We start from the raw sequence: 24,992 nt of genomic DNA, 5'->3' as shown, positions 1-24,992 counted from the left end.
TGGCAAAAATGTTGAATGGAGGCACATTAAATAACACGTCTGTCATTCTATGGCAATTCATGATATATACCTAGGAGCCACTTGTGGCCGATAAAGTCAATGAGAGGATTTGCATCAGATGAACAAGAGCATGACAGAAAGGAAAACTGTTTCTTGCACAGTACTGCCAGGAAAACGGAGCAATGGTGACAATAAAACTTGGCTAGATTGCAGTAAGACCATTCATAAGGCCGGGTTTAGGCACACGGAATTGCTAAGGGCAGCAGAGTGGGACAGAGGAAAAGTTGGCGAAAGCTCTGCTGGTGGTTTTGCCACCACAGTCACTCCAAGAAGCCAGCCTCATGCTGTGGCAGCTTGGGAGAGGGCTGCACTGCTAGAAGGCAGCTATAGGTGGGGGCCCAGGGGTGGCTGTCCCACTGCGTCAGTGATGATGGAGGCAGTGAGCTTCATCTCTGCCCCAATGCCTTCTCTTCCCTCCCTGTGGTAGAACTTCAAACAGCAAAGTGCTTTTCTACCCTGTCGCCTGAAGCCTTGAACTACTGCTTCCACCTAACAAATGGCTTGCAGTCTTCCGACCAAGCCTACTTCCTATACTATTTTAATTCTTCAATTAATTTCTCTGAGGCCTCAATTCACTCTGATGAAGATCAGTGGAAATTCATTCTCAGTTGCTGGGTGCCTTGCCCATGTTACACTGACAAATGTACATCAGTGGATAATTAGCTTCTCGGTCAGTAGATAGGCTGTGCCCATCAATTTCTGTGAATAAAATGCACTAAATCTATGCAGCAAGTCTACCCTTTGGGGCAGGACAATTGTAAAGCACTGAGCACCAATAAACACCAATCCAAACCTAAAGAACCCAGTATTGCCAAACACTGCTGCCAGCAATACTACTGACTAGAGTGGGCAATTCCTTTGAAGAGTATAAGTAATATATATAACCCCCACAGATACAGTATGTCAGACCAGATGAACTCTAAACTGGCAATAGCATTGTCTAAAGCTGTATCAGATCTCTTGTTTTAGTTGCTGCCAGTTTTATCACGTGCTTATATCACTGAGATATTAAGGCTGAAAGGTCACAACATATGTTAGAAGGTAACCATCATTGTAAACATACAGTCTCTGATCTGTGGGGCTATAATTAATACTCTGGATTGTATCTAACTTTTTATCCATAATTACACTAACACGACCTTCTTGGCCAGTACTCGTGTCATACATGTAGAAGATTTCCTCTTTTCTAGTGTTCATTGGCCTTGTGGCATACAGAACACCACATAACATGAAAGCATTGGAAACAGATGGCTTGTACTGTCTTGTCTGCCAAGTATTTAGCACATCAAGTGTGGTCTCATTGAGTTTGCTAATCACAATGTTGCCCATGCTATTTTCTGTTGAATATATTACCCATAACCCACTTTCATCCACGGCAAAATCTATGTCTTGCCATGATACACCTGCATAAGAGAAACGGTTGCCAGTAACAGCACCTGGAAGCTCCTTCCTCAAAACCACAGTGTTTGTTTTTAAATCATGTTTCACCATATTTCTTGAACTATAAGCATGATAATACAAATAATTATTATAAAGGGCAGCACCACTTCCTTCCCCATATGTTATTCTACTTTCATACATGGGTTTAAACAGCAGCAAATTGTCAAAGGAACTATAAATTCTGTAGTATTCCAAGTATCTCCCATCTGTGTTCAATGGTGCAACCCAATAGACTTCCTTCTCTGGATTAGAGGGAGAGTAATCTCTACCCCAGGAACCATATTTGTAGGAAAATCCTTTCCAGTTCAGCTTTACAATATAGGGCTGGCTGACATTCAGCAATCCACGGTGAATGCAGCTACCTGAAATTAAAGAGAAAAAACCAGGTTTTTCAAATATCATTAGGAGAGAGGTTTTACACGCTATAGCCTCTAGAGTATGCTTACTAGGGATTAGCCTTGTGGCAAAACACAGACATAAATGCATATCTTCATGTGTAAGAGGATCATTTTGGGTCAAGGTCAGCAACAGGATGTCACTAAGTGTTCCAAGTTGACTCATAAAGTTAGTTAAAAAAAAAAAAGAGTACATATTATTACAGTTATGAAGGGGGTGGGGGTGGAGAAAAGATAGGGACATCCATCCTCAGTCAGGATTAATTAGCAGAAAATAAGTGCTCACTGCGGTGTTCAGACAAGGGACAGATTTCTCTTTCTACCCATTTGATGTACGCCAGCCTGATGCACTAAGAAATCCCTTGGAAAATACAATTTCAGAAGCATTTTAGGTTATTTTCTACCTCAGTGGAACTGAGAGCATGGGAGATGGGGAAAAAAGAAAGAGTAACATCTCATTTCTGTGTATTTCACCGAGGAAGGGAAGGAAGAAGCAGCAGCAGCAGTAATTCCGGAGTCACATTTCAGATTAGCATTCTGCTGTCAGAATCACAGCTTTACAACAGCGTGTTACAGCTGCATGGTGCCTTCCACCTCAGGCCCTCAAAGAAATCTGCAGTTAGTAACATTCACAGCCTAGGAAACGTAGACAGATATTACTCTGAGTTTTCATGTGAGGCAACTCTAAAGAGAATATGACTTCAAGATGAACCAGAACAGCTCTGTTTTCCATATATCAACTATGAAGCCATATTCAGGATCATGGGAAAATGGATTTACATACAAGAAATACTTTCCTTTTATTCATGGTGAATGGTGTGTGACATTCCTGTTTCCTGATAAATTCTCAATATTGTAAGTCACTGGTGGAAAAAATCTTCCACTCAAAAATGTCTGTGGGCCGCTGATGAGTCCGAGGCTGCCACTAGCAAAAAACAGCATGCTTTTTTCCAAGTGTTAACATTAGATTTTTGTATTACTGTCACAAAAGCATCCCAGATTTTTCATTGTAAGGATATGTTCACCTGAGGTAATGGAAACAGAGATGGCAAGTAACTGGCACCAGCTCACAAGCTGAGTGGTACTCCAATGTTTCCCAATTCAATGGGGTGCTCTAGGCACTAGACAAGCTTCCTTATTAAAGACAAATTATAATATGAGCAGACCCAAGTCTCACATGTCAATTAATGGATAAATTAATGGCCACAACTGTTTGATGTTAATGACACTTCTCTCAGCACAGGAACTCTGTGCACCACCAGCTATCGCATCAACGATGAAAGTCAAACTTATCTTTTGAGGTTTTAATACTTTGCTTGGGTACTATGTCACAATTGCTTACAGCCTGTATGAAATGAATGGCTGTTCATAAGCTCAGTCATATGAAGAGATGTGTAGCACATAAATAACCTATGTCTTAACACAAAGAAGAAAGAGAAATAACAGAGAGAATTTACCTTTTGCCCTCAAAGCTGGCCATTCCTAAGCAAGACCAGACAATACTTTCAAAGATGAACTGAAAACTCCTAAACCCGCTGACAGAAAAAGCCTATGAGGCATCTTGTTCTCAAAGACATCCTAGTCTCTCCCACAGATAGAGGGAAATGCAGAGACAGACCAATCTGATGTACTCTGCTTGGAAAAAGACTGGGAAACAAGATATTTGGTGAAAAAATGGACTGTTGCAGAGAAATCTTTTCCTGATCAACTTTGCCCGAGGGGAAGGTGCTCTGCCTCTGGGACAAGGAAACCTACGGCCTGAGTGTTAAAAATGTCCAAGCAAGAGGGTAACATTTGTGCCAATGTGTAAAGACTGTTTGGGCAGTGAATATCTCCATATCTTCACCTTTCTCAAAATGTAGCATTTCTCTCCACTACGTGACACCTTCACCCCTCACAGTTTTGTGCTGTCTTGCACTAGTGACTTGGGGAACATGTGATTCACCTGCAGCCTCCTCTCAACATCTGTGAAGAAGGTGAGGAGCAGCTTTATGTTAAATATAAATCACTATGTTGAGTTAAATCCCTGTGTCCCCAGGCCATGCTGGAAACTTCCTTGGGGTCAGTATTGCCCATGGGAGCAGCTCTGCACCACTGAGTGCCCAGCTCGTGGCAGAGAGGGTGACACAAGTTGTGAAGAACCCCATCTCCTCGCCCAGCCACTTTTTTGTCCTGAGATCCTTGCAACTGAAACTTGGGATGACCCTGGCTGAACGTTGCTTTTCTCCGTGCCACCAAGAATCTACGCGAATCAGCATTCCTAGCTCGGAGCAGATGAGCATTTAAGCATGCACTTAAGTGCTTTACAAAGGACAAGGCCCTGGAGCAGAAACCTCATTTCCAAATATAGCACACAAGGAAGGCACTGCTACATGGCTAGCCAGACTGTATCTCTGGAAATGACACGTAGCATGGCTAGTAACATGGCCTCAGCACTTGGCAGCAATACCAATGTTTGAAGGTGCTTATACCTCAGCTCTTGCAGAGGAAGAAAGCTAAGGCAGACAGTGCAAAATGGCTTGCAGCCTGCCAACTCCGTAAATCAATTTGAGCTGTTTTTTTCTTATATCTCTATTATGTATTGTTACCTCCGGCATGAGGGCTTCTTTAAGCTGGTGACATATTGAATATATTACTGTGCTTAAATCACAATAAACTTATCTCAGAATTAAATGGTTATTAAATGCTCTAAAACTCTTGATTTGTTTAGAAAAATATAGCACCGAAGCTTGCAGGTAGTGAGGCACTGCTAAGCTCATCTATATGCGACCTCAAATAATTTTTCATGTCATTAAGCAAAACACAATTCCAGATTTATTTTAATAATTCATGCATTGTTTCATAAATAAAAAACAAACGTGTGTTCAGCAGAGAGACCTTTTTTTACAAAAGAAATAATAAATTATTATTTCTTCCCTTAAAGAGATCTCTCTGCTGAACACTTGTTTGGTTTTTATTTATGAAACAATGAATTATTAAAATAAAGTTAGAAGCGTGTTCCGTTTTAATGACATCAAAAATTGTCTGAGGTTTCTATAGAGTATGTGCTTGATTTTGATTTCCTTGAAAACTCTCCCAGAATTATTATTTTTTTTACCAAAAGACTCTGGTAGTCAGGGGGTGATCTGTCTTCTGCACAGGTTCAGAAGAATTCATTGTTGTTTATTTAATATAAACTTGCCTCCTTGTCTGGATCTTGTGGGAAAAAAAATGCACAAAGGAAACAAAGTGTCATGTAATTTTGTAAATATTAGAAGGTACTTGAAATAAATCCATATGCATTATTCAAACTTTCAAGTTTTTAACTTCTTTCTCCACTGTTTTGTGCCACTGATAAATGAAGTCCTGGTATTTTTGCCTTCCTTTGTTTCATGCTTATGTAGCAAATAGGTGAGAGGAGGACTAACATAGGTACATACACACATACTTCTCCTTTTCCCTACATAAAGAACCAGTATCTCAGCTCAGTTTACTAATCCCGATTCATCAGAAAAGGAGCTGTCACTTAGTTGTCAGGACCAGAGCCTGACTTATTTGGCTAAAGGGCTGCAGAACTGTGGGTGAGACGCATCCCGCTGGGTCTCGCTTCACCCATTTCACCCTGAAGCACTCGCAGAGCTTCTCACTCCAACAACACAGGTGACAAAAAATCTCCAGCAGCCTCCCACCCCCTCCAACAAAGCAGCTGCATCTGACCGCAGAATAGAAGGGACCACAGTTCGCCCATGCAGTCAAAATTCACAACACGAGTGCGGACCCACATTTAAAGGCAGTCCCATGAGGGGCACGGAGACCAGGAGCAGGCTGGTGCTGCGCTCCCACGTGCTCCCAACCACCAGATGCTCACCTTCCTCTCCCATCAGACAAACCACTGCATCCAGATATGTGAGCTGTTTCCAGCCTTACTATAGCTTGAGACACAGGAGACAGAGCTGCTCAGGGAAAGGCTCACCCTGTCTCCTACTGTCTCACTGACGCAGGAAGACCCACCTCAGTCTTCACCAGTATCACAGGGCACAGCCACAGGTTGACAGATGCATCAGAGAGGACTTATATTCTCCACATCAAACAGTGGATGACTTGGAGAGATGGAGTTCATCTGACCTACCTTCTGGCAACTAAAAATTCAGGCGCCTTGGCTAAGTTCCCACCAGCACCAGTGGTCTCCAGAGGCAGTTCAGGTAGTCCTGGAGAGGGGCCACTGGCCAGCTCTTCTCAGGTGCCTCTAGGCATGCCTCTCTCTTTGTGTATGGACATACTCATTTCAAAACACAAGCCAGAACACAGATGTCCACAGACAGCTTGGGTACATAGGAGGTAAAATATAAGGTAAAAGTGAAATCAATATAAGACTCCAATAGGATTGCCTAAGTTTCAGCATTAGCTTACACCAAGTCTTCTTGCTGCTGAGATCTATTCACCAGTAACTTGAAATACTTAATTTCTAAATTTATAAAAGCCAGAAAAAAAAAAAAAAATCTTTCTTCTTTTTTTTCCTTTCTTTATTTTTGCCTTTGAGAGTTTCATCTGACTCACTTCTCCCTGCTGCCCCTCTCAGATCATTTCAGTGAGATGTGACACAGAATCTGCTGCAGAGTCCTCAAAGAACCGTCCTGGGGTCTTTTCTCTATATACCTGCCCTGATGCAGCCAGATGAGAACAGCGCAAAAGAAAAACAAATGGATGAATATTTCTTCCCACTGGAGTGGTGAGAAAAGAGGTGCCAGGAACTGCTACAGATAGGAAAGTTAGTGATGATGATGAGGCTGATTAACTATATTTACTGATCCCCATCTCAGACACTCAGACACCCACCTCTCCAGTTGGAGGGTAAGGCAAATAGAGACCTCTGATTTCTTTCTGCTGTGTTGTCTGAGAACATGCCTGCTCACTCTGAGAAATACAGCAGCAAAAGCCTTGGGGGACAGTGAGAGGGGCTACGTACTACAGCACTGAGAAACAAGAAGCTTTAATTAAACTTGTCTTTAGACTCATGGTCTTAGACAGCTTGGGGATTAGCCAAGATCTCTCTAGTTCATGTTGCCTACCCAAAATATGCAAGAGAGAGGATGTGGGGGGAAAGAAAATGCAGTCTGAAAACAGGACAAAGAGTCAGTTTAATACAAACATTATAAATATAATATGAACTAAAAGCAGGGCAAGGCCAAATGGTTTGGCAGGAATTCAAGGCATTCAAGCTTGTAGAGAAAACGTATGGAAATGGTGCTCAAATGTGTAAATGAGTGCTAGAGAGCTTCAGAGGCCTAGGTGTGAGCATCCATGCAAAGCCTCCAAAATGACCAACTAGAAAATACAGCTCTCACATACTTACTCCATATCCCCAAGCAATAACTTCTTCCTACCACTACTTGTTTTCAGATACAGTCTGCAGGACATGTAATTGCTCTACAAAGTTCTCTGCCCAGAGAATATTTGCGACCCACCAGGCACACACAGTCAGGATATGTCACTATGCCAGTCCTGCGTGGATTAGCAGGCATCTGAGCCCTGGGCTCTCTGTATAGCTGGCATCTCCCAACAGGCAGCAAACTGGCCAGCTCTCCACAGCTGCTCTGCCATTCCTTCGTGCCAGCCTCAGGGACCACCCTCACCAGGAAGGTGACCATGACAGTACAGCCATACACGTCCTCCAACCCCTCTGAATTCCTATTGCTGTGGACAGGAGATAAACTCACAGATAACACCAACAGTTGTCCTCAGCTGATGTCAGTGGTGGTAATTCTCTGGAAGTCAATGGAGCTATCACTGTTCATAACACCTTGGGGTTTGGCCTTCTAGGTTATTTTCTGCTCTGTGGTTTCCATACGGTTCAGTGACAGGCAAAGGTGCCTGAGCTAGCCAGCACACGAGTCAGGAATAAGGCAATGCTAAAACAATACCATTTTGGTCCTGGATAAACTCTATCCATCTCCCTATTGTGCCCTAACAAGCAATGTTAAATAATTCTATTACAGTCACAGTGCTATGCAGTTGCAGTTACCTGTCCCAGAACTATCATCCTACTCTAGGCATGACTTACCTGTCACTGCGCGGAGCTGCACTATAAAACATAGACCTCCCTTTCCCACTCTTTGAAATCTCCTACATCCCACAGATGCTCTCACCATCCACCCAGGTGTAAAAGCAGCCTCCTCCTCCATCGCTCATGGAAGGACACAAAATTCTTGTTCCAGAGCTCAGTACTTTCTCACCGAAATAAAGGCTTGCTGTAGGCTTGAAGAGAAAGAAACTGTTTCTTTCCACACACCATCACCCTCAATAAATCAATGAGATGGTCTTCAAATACTTCTAAAAACTTGATTGGGTTTTGGGTTTTTTTTTTCATTGAAACATTTAAAGCCCTTCCTTAAGGAGCAGAGAAGGGCCTTGAGAATTTCCAGTGCAGGTTTTTGTTTTGGTTTTCTCTCCTGCCTGATCCCCAGACAAGGTGTTACTCGTGCATCCTGTCAGAGAAGTGCAGCAGCTGCCTACACTGCCATGAAGCCCTAAGGGATTGCAATAGGAAAGGCTGCTGACCCTAAGGGAAGCTTGTACTTCTGCTTCTCACCTTTCCAAAGAGATGTTTGAACTAGCTGACCTTAAAATGATGACAGGAAAATGCTGGTAGGTGCAAATCTGTGGTTCTTGCAAGCAGGACATCATTCCTCCTTTTTTATGGGCTCCTCTAGAAGATTGCTAACCAGTTTATGTGAAAAAGCAGGATCCTTCCCCTGGGTATTGTATAGAACAGAGCACTTTCTCTCTTACAATACTCTGTCAAAAGGAACCCCCTGTGTGCAAAACACTCAGGGGATCAACAGCTGGATAAATCCGCCTGTCTGTTAGCAAGTGGGATGCTTGACCTAGCATACCTAAATTAATGTTTCCTAAAGGGTTTTCTCCAGTGTATCATAGCTAACTCTTAAAATTTCTGACTATGATTCACACACAGTATGATTTTTCAAACTGAACACAATGTCAAGACAAAAATTATTCTATCTGTAAACTAATTACCACATGCCCTGTGACTGTTGATACTTTTATCTGAACTGCATTCTGGGAACCACTGATCTAAGCCCCAGAAGACAACCTTTCCAAGTTAAGAAAATAATAAAAATCCTGGTTCCACTGAAATCAGTAATAAAGCTCCCGCTTATTTCCCTGAGACCAGAATTTCCCCCCAAGGTTCTTGACCTTCTGATTTAGAAGAATCTTTTGCCTGTGAAGCAAAAGTAATCTTCATGCAAAGCTACCTTCCGGAGCTTGCATACCAACAGCTTTAGTACATCAACTGTTGCTCATACATTTCCCGAGCAGCATTAGAGTAAAATTGCCATGACACAGGTCACTTTCACAGGAACTATTAAAAATCAAAGCTGGTCAGAAAAAAAAAGCATAGTTTCCCACAAGAAAAGGTAATTGTTTTGAAAAAGAGATGGGGGAGAGAGATTTGTTTTTCATACTGCAGGTGAGGGGAAGATTACAACTCTTTCCAGTTGAAAACAGCTACTGTGTCTGGAAGAGTTTGTTTCCTGCCCTCGTTTTCCTTTTGAACTCGTTGATGAAACATTAGGATCTGTCTGCTCAATTTTTCAAAAGCTAAGTAGTATCATTACAATTGTATTTAATATTAACAGAGGGAAATCTCTTCATTTACCATTCTACCCATGTATTAGGTTGTTTCCTATATGATATACAACAGAAATGCTTACCGGGTGGGAAATAAGGGGGTACTGTAGTTTTGTTTCTGCTGTCTTCACACTCTTTCAATCGATTCTGCAGAGACACAATTTGTCGACGAATTGCAAGGATATTGGTTTTGTCCAGTGATTCTAGTTCATTTACCAGTATAGTCAGATTTGTGATCTAAAGGAAAAAAAAAAAAAAAAAAGTTTAAATTTCTGTCAACTTTATTTTACAGATATTTGCAGGCAGGGTTTATCATATCATAGAAGATGCTACAGAACAAGCTTTAAGAAATATCCCTAAGAATAGGCCTTATCCTGCTAGCCTGAATTTCGCTTTTCAAGCAGAGGTCTGTGACCATAAGTAAATGCTTTCACACTTAGTTCTATAACATAATGTAAAAATATAGTGTAATTTTGTATGTAGTATAAAAATATCCAGTAAGTCTTAAGCAAGTACTAGCTATTATATACAAAAAGTACTTATTCCTGTCTTGCAAAAGCATCTGGAAAATTTATTTGCAAAGATTAATAATGTACTCAATCACCTACTTGATGATATAGAAGACAATGGAGAAAATGATATTTCACTTTCCATCTGAAGTAATTATTCTCTCTAGGTGAGTGATTAACTACAGTTTTGAAAATGTGATTTATAGTTTGCTGGGAAGGTGATAGTCTTTCCCATTTCTTGATTTCATATTGATTGGGCCACTGCCTTAGCAACCAGAAGGTAATTTTTTAATTATCTAAGTTAAAGCACAGAGGCTTTCAAGCATGGGGGCCTATAAATTAATATTTATTATAATAATTTAATCAGCTTATGTGCTTATCACTATGCAGAACTTTTAACTTTCAGGCAGATATTTCGCAAAAATAAAGTAGTCTCCATTTGTTTTGGGGTTTCTTTGTTTTTCTATGCTCTATATCAAGCAAAAAAAGATGTTAATACATTTAAGGTCAAGCTTTCTTTTAAATTATGCTGATGAAATGCAAAAGTAATTCCACAGGTTGCAGTAGAGACAGGCTTCATTTCCTCAACCTAAACACTAAAGAGAGAATAGTCTATCTGTATATTTGAACCCTCTGTAACTAATTAAGACATTGTCAATACCTCCAAATATATTTGTTCAACGATGACATTGCTTCCAACAAGGCTGGATTTCAGCTGTGTGACCAGTCTCTCTAGGTCACTGATTTCCACTTTCAGTAACTGGAAGTCCAGTTCTGTGTAAGATACACTGTTCTTCTCCATATGCTCCACTCTGATGGTTAGATTAAGGATTTGCTGCTGATACAGTTCAATCATTTTTGAGTACTCTCTAACCTTAAAGCAAGGAAAAAAGATGCATATTCAAGTCCAGGTTAGCAAATAAGACAAGCCTGTTTGACATCTCTATTATATTTCTGAGTACCCCATGCATAACTTCCACATACTTGACATATATATTCTTCACATACATAAGAAATGTGAAATTTAACCCTCATTTTTTGTTGGCAGTTCCACCAATTCCCCTCAGGAATGCCTGGGGATAACTGAAGGCAGAATTTTACTCGCAGTCTTCCATTGTTTTAATTCTTTGCCAATATTGTCTCTGTGAGCTAATTTTATCCTCAGCATGACAAGAACTTACATTGGCAAAAATTTTATTGGGAAATCTGCAGTGTGCTATCTCACAAAAGCAACCCAAGGAGGCTGAAAAATGCAATAAAGGATTCCCAAATTTTTCAACTTCATTTCCTATTAACTCTGAATCCAAATAGGATTCTACCCTGTGTGCATTTGAATTGTGTCAAAAGTTGGCAGAATTGGTTTGAGGTTTGTCTTTGGGAAGGGGGAAAATGTTTAAACACAGTGTTAAAAATCAAATTTGGTTTAAATGGAAGTGTAAAATATATTCCAGGCTTTAGCTAAAGTACTTTACATAGCAGCCTTTTCAGCCTTTGAACCACTAAACAGTTGTCCAAACTAAATGTCTTTTCACACATGTATCTGCTGAAGTAAAGGTCACAGCACAAGCATTGTGATGCAGAATTTTAAGAATGTTATATGGATTTGGGACATTCCTTGGAAAATGTATGTTCTTTGAAATTTAACACTTTGGGAAAGATACATAATTTCTTTCCCACATGCTTTATAGAAGTCATGTCTATTTTCCCTTAAATCAATATAATTATATCACAAAATGTAAGGAGTAGGAATAAATATGATTAGTTTGTTGCACCAGTAACTCCATAATTATATTCTCAAATAGTATCTGTAGTACAAGTCCCTCTCTCTACAGCACTATTACTTCTTCAACTGAAGGATTTTTAGCCCACATCCTCTCAACCATTCTTGCATTATCTTAACATGAAGTGAAAGTCAGTATTTTTCCCCATTATCTCTGGAATGACACCTAAAGCCTTATAATTGTGTGAAGACCGTGGACCCCCTGTTTTCCTGTTCTGGCAGCAGCTCCTGGGACAGGGACCCCAAAAAACACATTTATCAAACAATTCCTTTCAATTTTGATTAAATCCCTTGTGTATCAAAGTGGAAGTATGGGAGCTTATGACATGGAAACTCATGAAGGGCAGAAAGAATCCTTTAAGATGATAACTTATTCAGTGATGTGGCTTAAAAAGGAGACATGTAAGAGGGAAGACCCTCTTTTCAAAAGGATAATTTTCCATAGTGGCACAACTATGCTATAAATCTGAAACAACCCACTACCAGACCACTGCGTGCACATACACAATGTACACCAAAACCAGGCTGCTCAATCTCACACATTTAAATCAGAGTTTGAAACCGATCTTCTGTTCTAAATGTGTGCAGCCAGAGTTTGAGCTGCTCTGATATAACCTGGCAAGTTTCCATAACCTACAGCAGAAGCACCCTGACTCATAACACTGGATGTTCTATATCTCACAGGTCAAGCCAAGGTAACTTCTAGCTACACTATTTATTACAATTAAGAATCAAAAAATAACAGCATATAAAGACTTAAACCTAGATCCTATTATCTGGCTGGCAACAAAGACAGCTGGGATCCCTTGTCCTAGCTGTCACCATCATCTGCTCAGCAGTAGGAAATATTGGACAATATTCTTGGAAAAGCCAGATGCATTTGGACCTCATACTTTCAGTTATCATCAAAATCATTTTGAACTTGGAAGATATCCTCAGAAAAAATCTTCTGAAGAAAATCTTCAAAGGTCAGTATTTAAACTGTGTGTCTAGAGTCTGCACAACAATAAAAGAAAGAATATATGATTACAGCCTGAGAAATATAAAGCAAACCCATGTCTGAACAAAATTGCACTGCTGTGTGAAGTTATGTATATCATAGAAGTATTTGGAAATCTGTCTAGGTATTAATAACTTTTCTCACAGTAATATTGATAGTAACAATAATAACAGTAATAATCAACAACAACAATAATGATGATTATTATTATTATAATATAATAATAATAATAATAATAATAATAATAATAATAATAATAATAATAATAATAATAATAATAATAATAATAATAATAATAATGACGCAATACAGACCAAATCTACAACCCACTGAAATAAACAAACTGCTGGAATTAGTGATGGTTACTCATTAGTGAGAAACCTGTGAACATGGAGTTTTCTCCAGGGTCCTGGAAGCCTGGCCAAAATGCTGAGGGCTGGAACAAGGCATACATAGTTATTTCAGCCCTGACTGCAAAGTACTGCCAGGACAGAGACCTGAAGTTCTCCTCCCACATAAGAGGGTTTTCACTCAGTCAACCATCTAGGTCATTTAAGGACGTGTCGACACCATCCAGAGGAGTACAGCTGAGAGACATCTATACAGGTTGAGCCTGAACTAGCCCCAGCAGTCTGCAGTGCTCTGCACAGCCACTGGGCAAGTACTTTTTCAGCAGTTCTGTTCTAACAGGTCTATACTGGTTTTTCAGACAAATCCAGCACATATGTCAAGCGTTGCAATGCCCTGTGTGGACATCCCTGCCTGCTCAGATCTGGTTTAGGCATTTCTGTAGAAGTATCAGTTGAAAAGAAATGTGATGTTCTGTTGCTTGGCAGATAGATTTAAGCAGCTTGTAATCCCTGCTCTTCTACCACATCTACCTGCTAAGGACTGGCTCTTGTCTTTTGACAGTCTGGCACAGAAATTCTGTATATGCCACATATTTAGGGATACAAACCAATAACTAGTATTGATTGCTGTCGCATTTGTCATAAAAGCCTGAAATAGGGTATGATGAGTGCATAGTACCCATATTAGCCCTTTATAGGAAGAGAATGGAGCCATGTGAGGCACATGTAGGAAAAAAATTCATCCATTTCAGTTTTTTCTCCTTTCGAAGCATTGTAACTCTTGTGGAATGAAAAGGGCAGGAAAAATCTGCAATGCTCATTTACTGTGTCGTTTACCTGCAATTGGTATTTATCAAAACAGGTTTTGCAGCATGCAAACAGACACTTCTCCAGCACATATCTGGAGAGTACAGAAGGGGGAACAAATGTGCAAGATAAAGATGTAAAAGAAAAAAAGTGGGAGGACTCAGGGAAGATAAGAAGGAAGTGACAAAACCAGCAGCTCTATAAAGTCATTCGGCCCAGGACACTGGCTTCGGGCAGGCCTGACCTCTACAGATGCTTAAAGAGCGAGGTTGGCAAGCAGCCTGCAAGCTGACACCAAGAAGAATTCCACTGCAGGTTAACCTATTTTGAAAACAGCTGTTCCTGGCAGAGGGCAGGCATGCTTTTTTTTCTCCTGTTTTTGTTACGTGAGGATGTTATGGCCATTGTGAGCCAAATTCTGAAAGACACTTTCTCACCTTGGGATCACGTGCTGATCCATCCCTGTTATGGAGGTGTCCTCTCGCTTTCATATTGAGAGGAGCAGCCAATTCCCACGCTGCTTTGAAAGGTTAATTTTCTTCTGTAATCATAATTATGCTGGCAAAGGTTGATGTGACAGCGGAAAAATTAGTCTGGTATTTTCAGCCTACGTTTTGTACTCATTTGGCACATGAGAGCATCTCTTTATCTGCGAGCTTCCTTGCCTGCTGATTCTATAAAAGGACCCCCTTGCTTTTTGAATTAGCCTACAATCAGGCAAAAGGTTAACGATTCAATCAGGTTGTTTATCTGGGACTTCTAGCACATGGAAAGCATCCTTAAGAGGGTCCAATCCTGCAGCTCTTACCCAGGAAAAGCTCCCATGAGCTTCAAAGGTTGTTTTAGTAGAGCGACTAAAGCACGGATTCACAGAGTCAAAAAAGGAAGCACTCAGTAGAAATTCCCAGCTCTGTCGTGAGACTAGGTTATGTTTCACTAGGAATTTGCTCAGCATCATTTCTAATAATGATCAATAATGAGAGCTTGGCTTTCATCCATTTCATTATTTCCTTCTTTCTATGAGTATTATCATGACTAAAGTAATATACAGGATTGTATAAGGATTTTTTTCCACAACTGGAAAGGTGAAGAATTTTTAAGCATGGAGACTCATGCATCTCAAAATCTCAGATTATTTAAATTATTTAAATTTAGATATCAATAGGGCCGCTTTCTTCTTTCTACAGAAAAACAACATCATAACTGAGAAATCTTACACACATAGAGTTACACCAAAATGCAATCTGTTCATTTTAATTTCTGACCCAAAGTGTCTCTTTGCCTATATCACACCAAAGTATATGTCACACTTTATCTAACTAGATGCATTGTAACACTGCTTGGCTGATTGGTCTTGACAGGATGAAATTCAGTGAAGCCTGAGTTAAATCAAGAATTTTCACTGTCTGCAGCGAGAATTGAAAGCCGAGGTCAGTGTCTACACTGCAGTACACTGCTGGGCACCTAAGGATGACAACACAGTTATACTAGTTGACACCAGCTGGCAACCTAGACATGAAAGTCCATGGTGGGGATTCAGCTTGCCCTGAATTTGGAGGTGCATTTCAGATACAAATCCGGACACCTAATTTCAGGTATCTGTAGTAACCTGTGTCTTTATATGAGAAAGATGTCTGAACTCAATGGAGATCTGAAGTTGTCTGCACAGAGGGGTCAAGCAGCACTTGAGATGTTCTGCAGATCTGCATGGCACTAGCAGAGAAATCACAGATCCCAAAGGAAACATGTACCATTCTGAGGGAAGTACTGGTATAGAGACTGGTTACACCAGGGCAAGTGACTAGGAAAGGTGGTACACAAACACCATGAAGAGTCATGCCAACTTTCTGGCTGGGAATCATGCTCCTGATCCTGTCCCAGTGCAATTAGTTTAAATTTCTGGCACTGACTACAGTGGGAACAGTATGAGGACCTGAAATCTCAGTGATTTTCATGGATCATTAACTTTGAGCTACGCCTCCATGCTGCAAGGGATCGGGTAAATCCTGTGCTTGGAGGCAGTGGGACTTCTGTCAGCCTGCCCTTCATATCCCTGCTGACAACTGAATGTGTTTCATTGTTAGCTCATGTTCTTTCAAAACAAATGATTTGAACTGAAAGATCTTACCACAGGATCCTCCGCCTGTTGTTGTGATTGTTATGCACAACTTCTTATCTCTTCTTGATTATACCAGAGGAGGTTTATGAATATTTATGGTTAGAATTTATAATTTAATGCTGTGCCTTTTCTGCTGATTAATTCAAGGACACTTCATTTCTTAAGTTTCTTGGTTCCTGAAGAAAACACTTTCTGCTGGACACCTAATCTGAATCCTGAATATTTACCCACTATCAAAAGTCAAAGACGGATTTCTGTCTTCACAGACAACTTCACCCAGTGTACTGCAGCATGTGTAGGTTTGCTCGTGTTCCTCAAAAAATGGATCTGAATTCATGCAACCAGCAGCCAAAGTAGCGTAAGGTGTGTTTGTCTTCAACAGCAATGTATAATTCAACAATCTCACCACCACAGCTTCAGATGTTGACAGGGAAGATACTTGATTTTTTAAATTTTTTTTTTAATCTGTGAGAGCAGAAGAAGTGAAGGGGCAAATATTCACCTACTTCTTCACTCTGGGCTGTGGTGACCTTTCTCCTCTTTCCCTTCATTTCCCTCTTACAATCTGGCTGGCTTGATACAAATAGTAACACATGAAAGAGCAGGAGGCTTGGCTTCCTATAGCTCTGTGTAGCAATCACAAACCAATAAAACTGAGCCAAAAAAGGAAAAACATAATGATTCTTCCAAAAATACCATATGTCTCTAGCTGTAAAGGCCTAGAAAAGAGACCTAAGGATATTCAAATGTATGACATGCTGCAGTGTCAAATATTTGAGATTTAATCACCCTTCTCCTTGTTCTTACAGAGCCCTCTTTCCTGCTGTTTGAAAGACAAGTCACAGAAAAGCGCTGACTGCTGTATTTTACACAGGCAACCATTTTTCAGCAAAGATACAATTGCTATATTTATGAGAAAAGTACACCTTACTTGAGAAAGCTCTGTCTCAAATTTCTCTGAGAGCGTTGCGGCTATAATTTCCAATTGCTCAGCCTTCTGCACTGGAAAGGTGGTATCCGGCAAGTACACAGAGCACTGACAAGTTCCCTCGTCATCCACAGAGCCAGACACATTGGCAAAGAGCTGCAATAACAAATTGGTAAGGAAAAAAGTGTTAATATTCTTCTCTGGAATCAGTAGCTTATGTCTGACAATAATATGACCTGTGACAATCATGAGATCAACAACTTAATTGCTAGACTTCTTTCACCTTTTTCTTCCCAGGAATTCAAAATATCTAGAAATTTTTATGACTCGGCCCTAAAAATCTTTCTGAAAATAGTTAAATATTGCTGTAAAGATTTTACCATTGGAAAAACAGAGTCATATAATAGTCCTTACTTTCTCGAACTTGTGGAGAGTGTTCATAAGATAATGAAATAACTTTGCCCGTAGATAGAAAAGCACACAACACCAGGAAAATAATAACTTAGTAGTCTTATAGTTACTGTTCTGTTAATCTGAATTGATCAGATCATCTAGTAATTTCCATCCATAGAGATGAAAGCACCGAAATAGAACTAGTAACAGGGAAAGTTTTGAGAAGGAATATGCTTCATTTGAAGTTTCTCAGTCAGTCCCAGCAAACAGACATATGCATTTAATTATACAACACTGAAAGGTGACAAATTAAATATGCAGGCACAGCCTAAGGTAGAGATACTTTCTTTGCCACAAAATATTGCACATAACACCCACACATCACAGCACGCTCATTCACATTTGTGAACAGTTTGCAAAGCTATTGCCCATGCCATTAGCATGAATCGGCGTGTCCTGGCTGTCTGCACGCTCAAACCGTCACCACTGGAGCAATGTGTATGGTGTATGGAAAGGTCAGGGCTGGCAATTCATGATCTTGCCATAATTTACAGCCAAAGCACATCGTTTCCTATAAATACTGGGCTGAATGCGAAATGTGTTTGGAGCAGTTCTTTTTTGTTTGTTCACAAAACATTTCCCAGTTCACAAACCTATCACGAATTTATTAATAAAGATATTTGATGTTACTTTAAAATATTCTGGCACACACTTCAATGCAGCTGCATATTTTAAAGCTACAAGCTTGCTCTTTAAATAGACTTCTTTCTATAATCTCTCCTTCTGCCTTGCAGAAATCCCAGTGTTATTCATGTGTTTTCTCTTTCTCCCTCCCTCTTAAAAATAAACAAGCAAACAACAAAACTATCTACTCTAAGCTGACATTTCAGCACTTCTTCCCTCATGTTTTCACAGTGATTTCAACTAATTTCCTCACTGCCAAACCAGCCCAGAACACGCAGTGGTGGCTAGTAGCAAAGCTGTTGTGATCTTTGAGCCCAAGAAGAGAACAGCAAAGAGAAGGAATGATCCCAATTCACACTTCTGGCAACCTCTTTACCACAGCCATAACAAAGAGCATGCATCTAATTTTGGAAAAAAAAAAAAAAAAAAAAAAAAAAAAAAGCATGTAAAAACATTTTATCTGTGTTATTCAAGCACCATGGGCCTTAAAACTTTACTCATACCCAGACTGCTGAAGACACTGAACATGAAAGGGAGCAGAGTAGTATCTCATGACATTCCAGAATGTCCCAGCACACAACTTCCATTGATTTCCCTACCAGGTAGGTTACTGAAGCACTTCTGAATATCCCACTGAGAACATAGTGCAAACTACTTCTAAGTTTCCAAGCACTTTTGAAGATATGGTTATCAGCACCTAAACTACTATGAAAAATATGTTCCTAAGTCACTTAGATGCTTCTGCAGCTCTGAGTCCTGCATGTGGGCATGACTGGAGTGGAAATTTGCTCAGCAATAACAAAAGAAACAGATGGGGAAAAAAAAAAAAAAAGAAAAAAAAAGAAATGTGTTTTAGTGGGTACACGGGACTTTCTATAAGACAGTTGCGTACTGGCATGCTAATTTTTGTGTAGAAGGTATTGTATTCTATCCCTTCTGTGTATAACACAAATATAGTATATATGTCTGTATGTATACCAAGAGAGAATATAATATACATAGCATACATAGTATATACTACAAATATATATATTTCCATATAAAGTATAGTGCAAACTACACATTGTATACTCTGCTGTAAACTACAGTCCTGACCATATATAGCCATCATTTTATCTAGAGTTACCATGCTTACTCCATGTGCTAAATAAACTATTCATAAGTGTATTCAGATGATCTCCTAAAAAACCCCAACTTGTGCATTTAAACTCCGTATGAAAAACAATCATTATATTTTAACATTTGTGTTAGGAGAGGGTCTCAAGTTGAAGGCAGAGCTTCACGGCAGTAAGTGCAGTAACTGCAGCCAAGAGACAGTTTTCCCAAAGGGTCAGACAGCCTGGGCCAACAGGACTGCTTCCATTCTTCCATTGACATTATAAACATTGGGATCATGAAGTTGATGAGACCAAGAAGCATTGTTCAGATAAAAGCCCCTTGGGTCAGTAAGTGCTTCAATGAAAATATAATACCAGTCAAATGACAATCATATAACAAATATGTCTTCCCTCATCCTGTATAAAAATGCACAACATAGGCTGTTACTTTTGATGAAGTTGTATGGTTTTTTAAGTTTAATAATTTACACTGAATACTTAAAAGAGAGCAAACTGTCCTAGCCTACAGCAAGGACTTGACAGCATCATTTCACTCTGTAAAATTAAGTTGTTACATATACATATTTGAAGCTATAAGAAGTGTTCCTTTCCACATCCCTTCAATTTAAGAAAGGGAGTAGGAGCCGGCAGTTACTCAATTTTCTGAAAACCAGGAAATTTATTCTGCTGCCTAAATGTGGATTTAGGGTTACACCCTCAAAACAGCCTAGCCATTTCAGTGCTTAATTTCCAGCTACACTGTAGACCAGTGGCATTCACAGCTCTGGATTAGCTACTTGCTCATCCTAAGATAAAAAAATGGGATCCATAGAAACCACACAGCAGGGACAGAGGCCACAGTAGGGACACAGGCCACCACAGCTGGGCCAGGAAGTGGATGAGGTTTGGGTCCTGCTACTGAGACTCAGAGGGAGACTACTGAGTCCATTTAACTTTCTAAACCCTCTACTGGACCCAGAGACTTAACACCCTCCCAGAAAAGGTCTCTCCACACATCTCAAGTGCCACGCTGGTCTAGCCTGGACAGCGAAGACTTGCCATCAAGTTGTCTACCATCTCTGACCTGATCTGGAGCTGTGCATCAGGCAAACTCTGTTCTTGATACTGGGTTGCAGGACCATTTGGAGTGAGTGTGTCCCATTGAATCTGCTCCAAAGCAAACACGTTATTAAGCAGTCACTGGCAGAGAGAGGGAAGGAAACCAAACCCTGAAATCCGGAGACCATGCATTTGAGCGCTGTACCAGAAGGCACAGAAATCAGATTCAAGTCCCTCTGTCAGCAAATAGTTGAATAAAATTTGAGCTAAGTAGAACAGGGAGAATCAAGATTTTCTCACCCCCAGCAACCACAAGTGGGCACTTCGCAGAAGATAGTTTCAAGGCCCTGTTCTGGTTTACATGAGAAAACAGAGTTGAAAAGAAGTCTTCCCCTTCCTCCAGGCAGGCTATAACCACCAAACTGTTTGGTACATTGCCACCAAATCCCCACAGCCCCAGCTGTTTCATATCTGGGGTCCAGTTCAGTAGTCTCAAGGGTAATGCCAGACCTTTGGATGTGACTTAAGGCATTGAATGGCATGGCAGCAGCACTGATGATCTTGGGAATGTGCTACTACCTAAAATCCTGGATACACAACACCTAAACACTTTTCCTGGTCAGCCTAACTGGTGTACCTGTATGAGGGTTAAGTCTCTGAGTGACTGTGTAGCATTTAAAAAATAGGATACAAGTTCCTGATTTTGCTCTTTTCTGAACTTTATTGAAGAACAGTAATGGTTATACCTTTGAGTGAGTGTGCAGGTCGCCAGTTGTCTTGCTAGGCTGAGTCAGATACGGAAGTGTCATATTGAGATGAGTGGTCTAAAAAGCAAAAGAAAGCCATTTTCAGTGTGAATTCCTACATATGACACTGTCCCTTTCCCACCAGCCAGCCCCCATCCTGCAGCTCCAAAGCACTTTGATTTTGTTACGGGAGCCACCCTCAGCAACTATAAAATTAATTCACTTTTCTGATCTACTGCAGAGGTGACTAACATTTCCCCGGGCACGGTGTCACCTCATAGACACCTCTTCTTGGGGAAAGGCTCTATGTGACCAGTGCAAGGCAGGGGACGTCCAGCCTGCCCGGGAGGTGTGAGCCAGGGCTCTGACAGGCAGCCCTGGCAGATTGCAGGGCAGTCTAAAATGACAATACCATGCCCCCCCCCCCCCGGCAACCAAATCCAGAGACTACTGTCCTCCCAGCAGGGATGCCCACTCCTCGCCACCCAGCTCGTGCTCCAGCCTCTCAGCGCAGGACTCGCTGCCCCTTTCACGCCAAGCTGTCAGGCTGCGAGCTGTGATGGCTGGGACACGCGTCAAGCTCTGATATTATCACCACAGAGGGGACAGCATCCCACTGCAGGGAGGGAGCGCTGGGGGAAGCCGCCACACAGCCAAGGATGCAGCCAGGTCCACCCGGGGAGTCTTTTATGTAGTAAGAATATATACGTCCCCTTTAACTTTCACCTGTGGCTGGCTGCTGCCTTCCTGCCACAGCAAGGAGAGAGGATGCCACCCTGGCACCGTACTGTGCGTCCCTAAAGGTCTAGCGCATCCCCACGCAGCACACGGCGCGTCGCCGTGACGCAGCACACTGCCACCCGTAGTGAGGTGTCACCAAAATCTCTGGCAAACTGGGAAACCCAGCAAAACATCCTCAGTGTCAAATGGTTTGACAGACGGAGCATCAGACGGGATCCCCCCGCGACAGGACACTCACCACTGGGTCTTTCTGCGTTTCCCAAATCCCAGCTGGAGCCCCATTCCTGAGCCAGAAAATGGTGGGGAAACCCAAATGGCCAGCAAAGGGCAGGTCTATTAAAGGGCACAGCATAAACAAGCTTTTGTGGGACAGTTTTTCAAATAAACCCATTTGAATGAGCATTTGTGTGCTTTTATGACTACATGGAACATGGGGGGAGCAGCTAGTAGTCATTAACAGTGGTAGGACAGAGAGCATCACAAATTGTGTAAATTACACAAACTGGGGACTAGATTAAGTCTAAGCAGACTGAGCAGGAATGTCTCCCAGTGACTAAACCAGATAAATCAGAAAGAGTCACTGGGAGCCGGAATGGGGTTTTTTTCCAAATTTTAACTAAATTTTAACTAAAAAATACCAAAAGGCATTTTTTTGGTTTGACCATTTTGGGACAAGCTGAAATGCTTCGCTTCATTTGGAAGAGCTTTTAAACTATTTGCAAACTTTTTCTTCTGACAATTTAAGCCCAGTTTTAAATTTAAAAAGAAAAAAAAAAAAAAAAAGCAGTACAAAATCAAAATAAATATTTTTCACTAAAGTAACTTCTTACTTTTGAAATTTTTTTCCAAAGTTTTATTTTCTCCTTTCCTCCCTGGATTTGTTGTTGCTTTGTGTTGGGTTTCTTTTCTGATTCATGGCTTTGATTTGAACTTCTCTCTCACCCAACCAGATGCAGTTTTATGAGGAAGAGGGAGAGCACTCCACAAAAACCACCCAGAATGGCTTTCATGTTCTTTGGTCACAGAGTATAACAGGAATCATGCAACTGGGAATGCCCCCCACCTCCCACAACTCCTTCCACATCAAAGATGCGGATCCTTTCCTGCTATAAGCCCTTGCTAATTAATTAGAAGCTACACAGAGCATTTAATATCCACTCAGATCCTCACTGGGAGTTGCACTCATCTAACCAAAGGCAGAATTTGACTCTGATTTTAAACCTGTGCCTCACTTTTACATTTATTACCCAGTCCCTAAACATTAGTTGAGAGGAGGATGGAGGAATACTTTAAACTTTCTTCATGCAGAGATCTCAACATTTGCCTAATAATTTTTCCAGTAATTTTAAAAGAATTTTCAGCAATCTAAATTACATGAGAAGCAAGAAGGCACCAAAGCTCAGGCTATGAGACCCCCATCTTACCACTTCTGTTGTTGCCATTGTTCCAGCCAGAGCAGTCATGCTTTGCATGAGGAACAGCACAGCCACCTGTGTGTGCTTCATCTTCTCAGCCAGCAGATGTGACAGCAAAGGGACAAAGGAGGTCTTTTATAGTAGAGTCTGGGGATTTCCCCAACCAAATCTTAAGGAACTTGCAGGATATTTTTTGAAGTTTTCAGATAAGTGATGTCATGAAGTCATATAACAATAGGTGACAAATTACTAACGTGCAAAGAACATATGAGTTACTTACCATCAGAAATTAACTACATCCAATTTCCTAACAGGAAAGCTTTCCCATATGGTGCAGTATCTAATCTTAATCTCGGTTATGCAGAACAACGGGTGCTTATTTGCTAGAACAGGTAGATAGACATTACTCTGACTCAATCATAAAAATTCTTATAGATTCCTTCTAAGTTATGCAGACAATACAGGTCTGGGTGGTATTTATTACTTCTTATAGGTACAGAGAAGAGCAGGTCAAGTTAGACTGTTCACACACCAGAAACATCCTCCCATTTTTTCAAAGGCCAACAGACCTTTGACAATAAGTAAAATGCGAAGGGGTCTCTAAAGCTTTTCAGTTCCCTCAATTCTCACATAGCACAGGTGGGACACAAACAAACTGTCTCCTCCCATTTTCTCCCCAGTAGGTTTAGGTCGTGCACATTAACACTATGTACCCATTAATACTCACTTGTGAGTTAACACTGTGTACCCATCAATGCTTACTCACTCTCTTTTCATGGAGCTGCATGCCACATGACCACAATGATTCACTGTCCTGTCTCTAGAGCACTGATGCAGAGAGATCAAAAAGGCCACAGGCAATGTCTCCTGTGGCCCCCACACTCCCCAGGTGTACCCCACTACCCTAAGACAGGCAGTGAGCTGCCTGCAGTTCCCAAGGCATCCAGCCCACCATGGGAACTCCCCACTTCCAACAAGCTACCACCTTGCTGGATTCAGTTGAAAGCCTCCACCTGGCACAGGAGAAATTAAAATGTCTCTTCAGAGTTCTGTGGATCACTGGGAAAATGAGCTTGGTGTTTGCAAGGAAGGTTCCAGACAGGACTAACGGGATCGCCATGTCTGTGCACTTGTAAAAGTCCCTAGACCAAAACATGTCATTTCTTGTCCCTTCCTGTGTCTGTGTCGTCAGTGCAGCATTTGGCCTTTCCTTCTTCATTTTGTCAGACTTCATTCCTCTAGTGGGTTAGCAACAAAAAAAGCTGCAGTTGTGTTTAAGTGGAGGAAGTGGTTAGGAGACTCTTATTCCCATCCAGCGTTGGAGGACAGACGTAAGGGCAGGAGCAGCGGTACTTCTGAGCAGCAGCACTGGCTCATATGAAACCCATCTCCCGAGTGAGGAATTCTGAAGGCTTTCTTGTTTTACCATAGCACTATCAGCTTCAGGTGGCAGATGGGAAAGCTGAGGCTTAGGGCAAATCCATACTAGAGCAGTCAAGTCCATTGGGGTAACATGTTTTCACCACAGCTTTGCATCAGCATAAGCCTCCTGACAGATTCACAAAGCTGGAAGCAGCATCTTTTTTGAGGAATAGCTTATTTTGTAGGGAATGGATAGGATATGCTCTTGCAAAAACACTTTTTTACAGAGGAAGCTGCATCTTCACTGGAGGATTTCATGGCTAATAATTCAATGAAAGATAGACAAGACCTGGAAGGCATGTGATACTGTCCACGGAAAAAGAACCAGAGCCATAGTGGAGCAAGAAAAACAACCCAAGCCTCTTTCTCCCAGGTTATAGTGGTCTGTTTTCCCGGGGTAAATCACAGCACTTTCAGA

The 24,992-nt window shown here is 41.1% G+C and overlaps 1 protein-coding gene across 1 annotated transcript; it reads right to left on the bottom strand.

The window, feature by feature from the left end:
- Window positions 1-1,068: 1,068 nt before the first annotated feature.
- OLFM4 (olfactomedin 4) lies at window positions 1,069-23,242 on the bottom strand. The gene is made up of 7 exons (XM_042805835.1): window positions 23,162-23,242; window positions 20,997-21,074; window positions 20,251-20,358; window positions 17,021-17,173; window positions 10,695-10,907; window positions 9,608-9,761; window positions 1,069-1,862 (listed from the first exon to the last, which is right to left on the bottom strand). The coding sequence occupies exons 1-7, from the start codon at window positions 23,240-23,242 to the stop codon at window positions 1,069-1,071; spliced, it is 1,581 nt and encodes a 526-aa protein (XP_042661769.1).
- Between the last annotated feature and the right edge of the window lie 1,750 nt (window positions 23,243-24,992).

The sequence above is a fragment of the Tyto alba genome, unplaced genomic scaffold (genome assembly GCF_018691265.1).
Source record: "Tyto alba isolate M040663 unplaced genomic scaffold, T.alba_DEE_v4.0 Super-Scaffold_45, whole genome shotgun sequence".
NCBI lineage: Eukaryota > Metazoa > Chordata > Aves > Strigiformes > Tytonidae > Tyto > Tyto alba.
Note: the sequence above shows the minus strand (reverse complement) of the source record. Positions and strands in the feature narration are given on the sequence as shown.

Coding starts and splice junctions, on each gene's coding strand:
- OLFM4 (XM_042805835.1), bottom strand. CDS start 23,242: ATGAAGCACACACAGGTGGCTGTGCTGTTCCTCATGCAAAGCATGACT. Junction 21,075..23,161: donor CAATGGCAACAACAGAAGTG/GTAAGATGGGGG, acceptor TTTGCTTTTTAG/ACCACTCATCTCAATATGAC. Junction 1,863..9,607: donor ACCCCCTTATTTCCCACCCG/GTAAGCATTTCT, acceptor CTTTAATTTCAG/GTAGCTGCATTCACCGTGGA.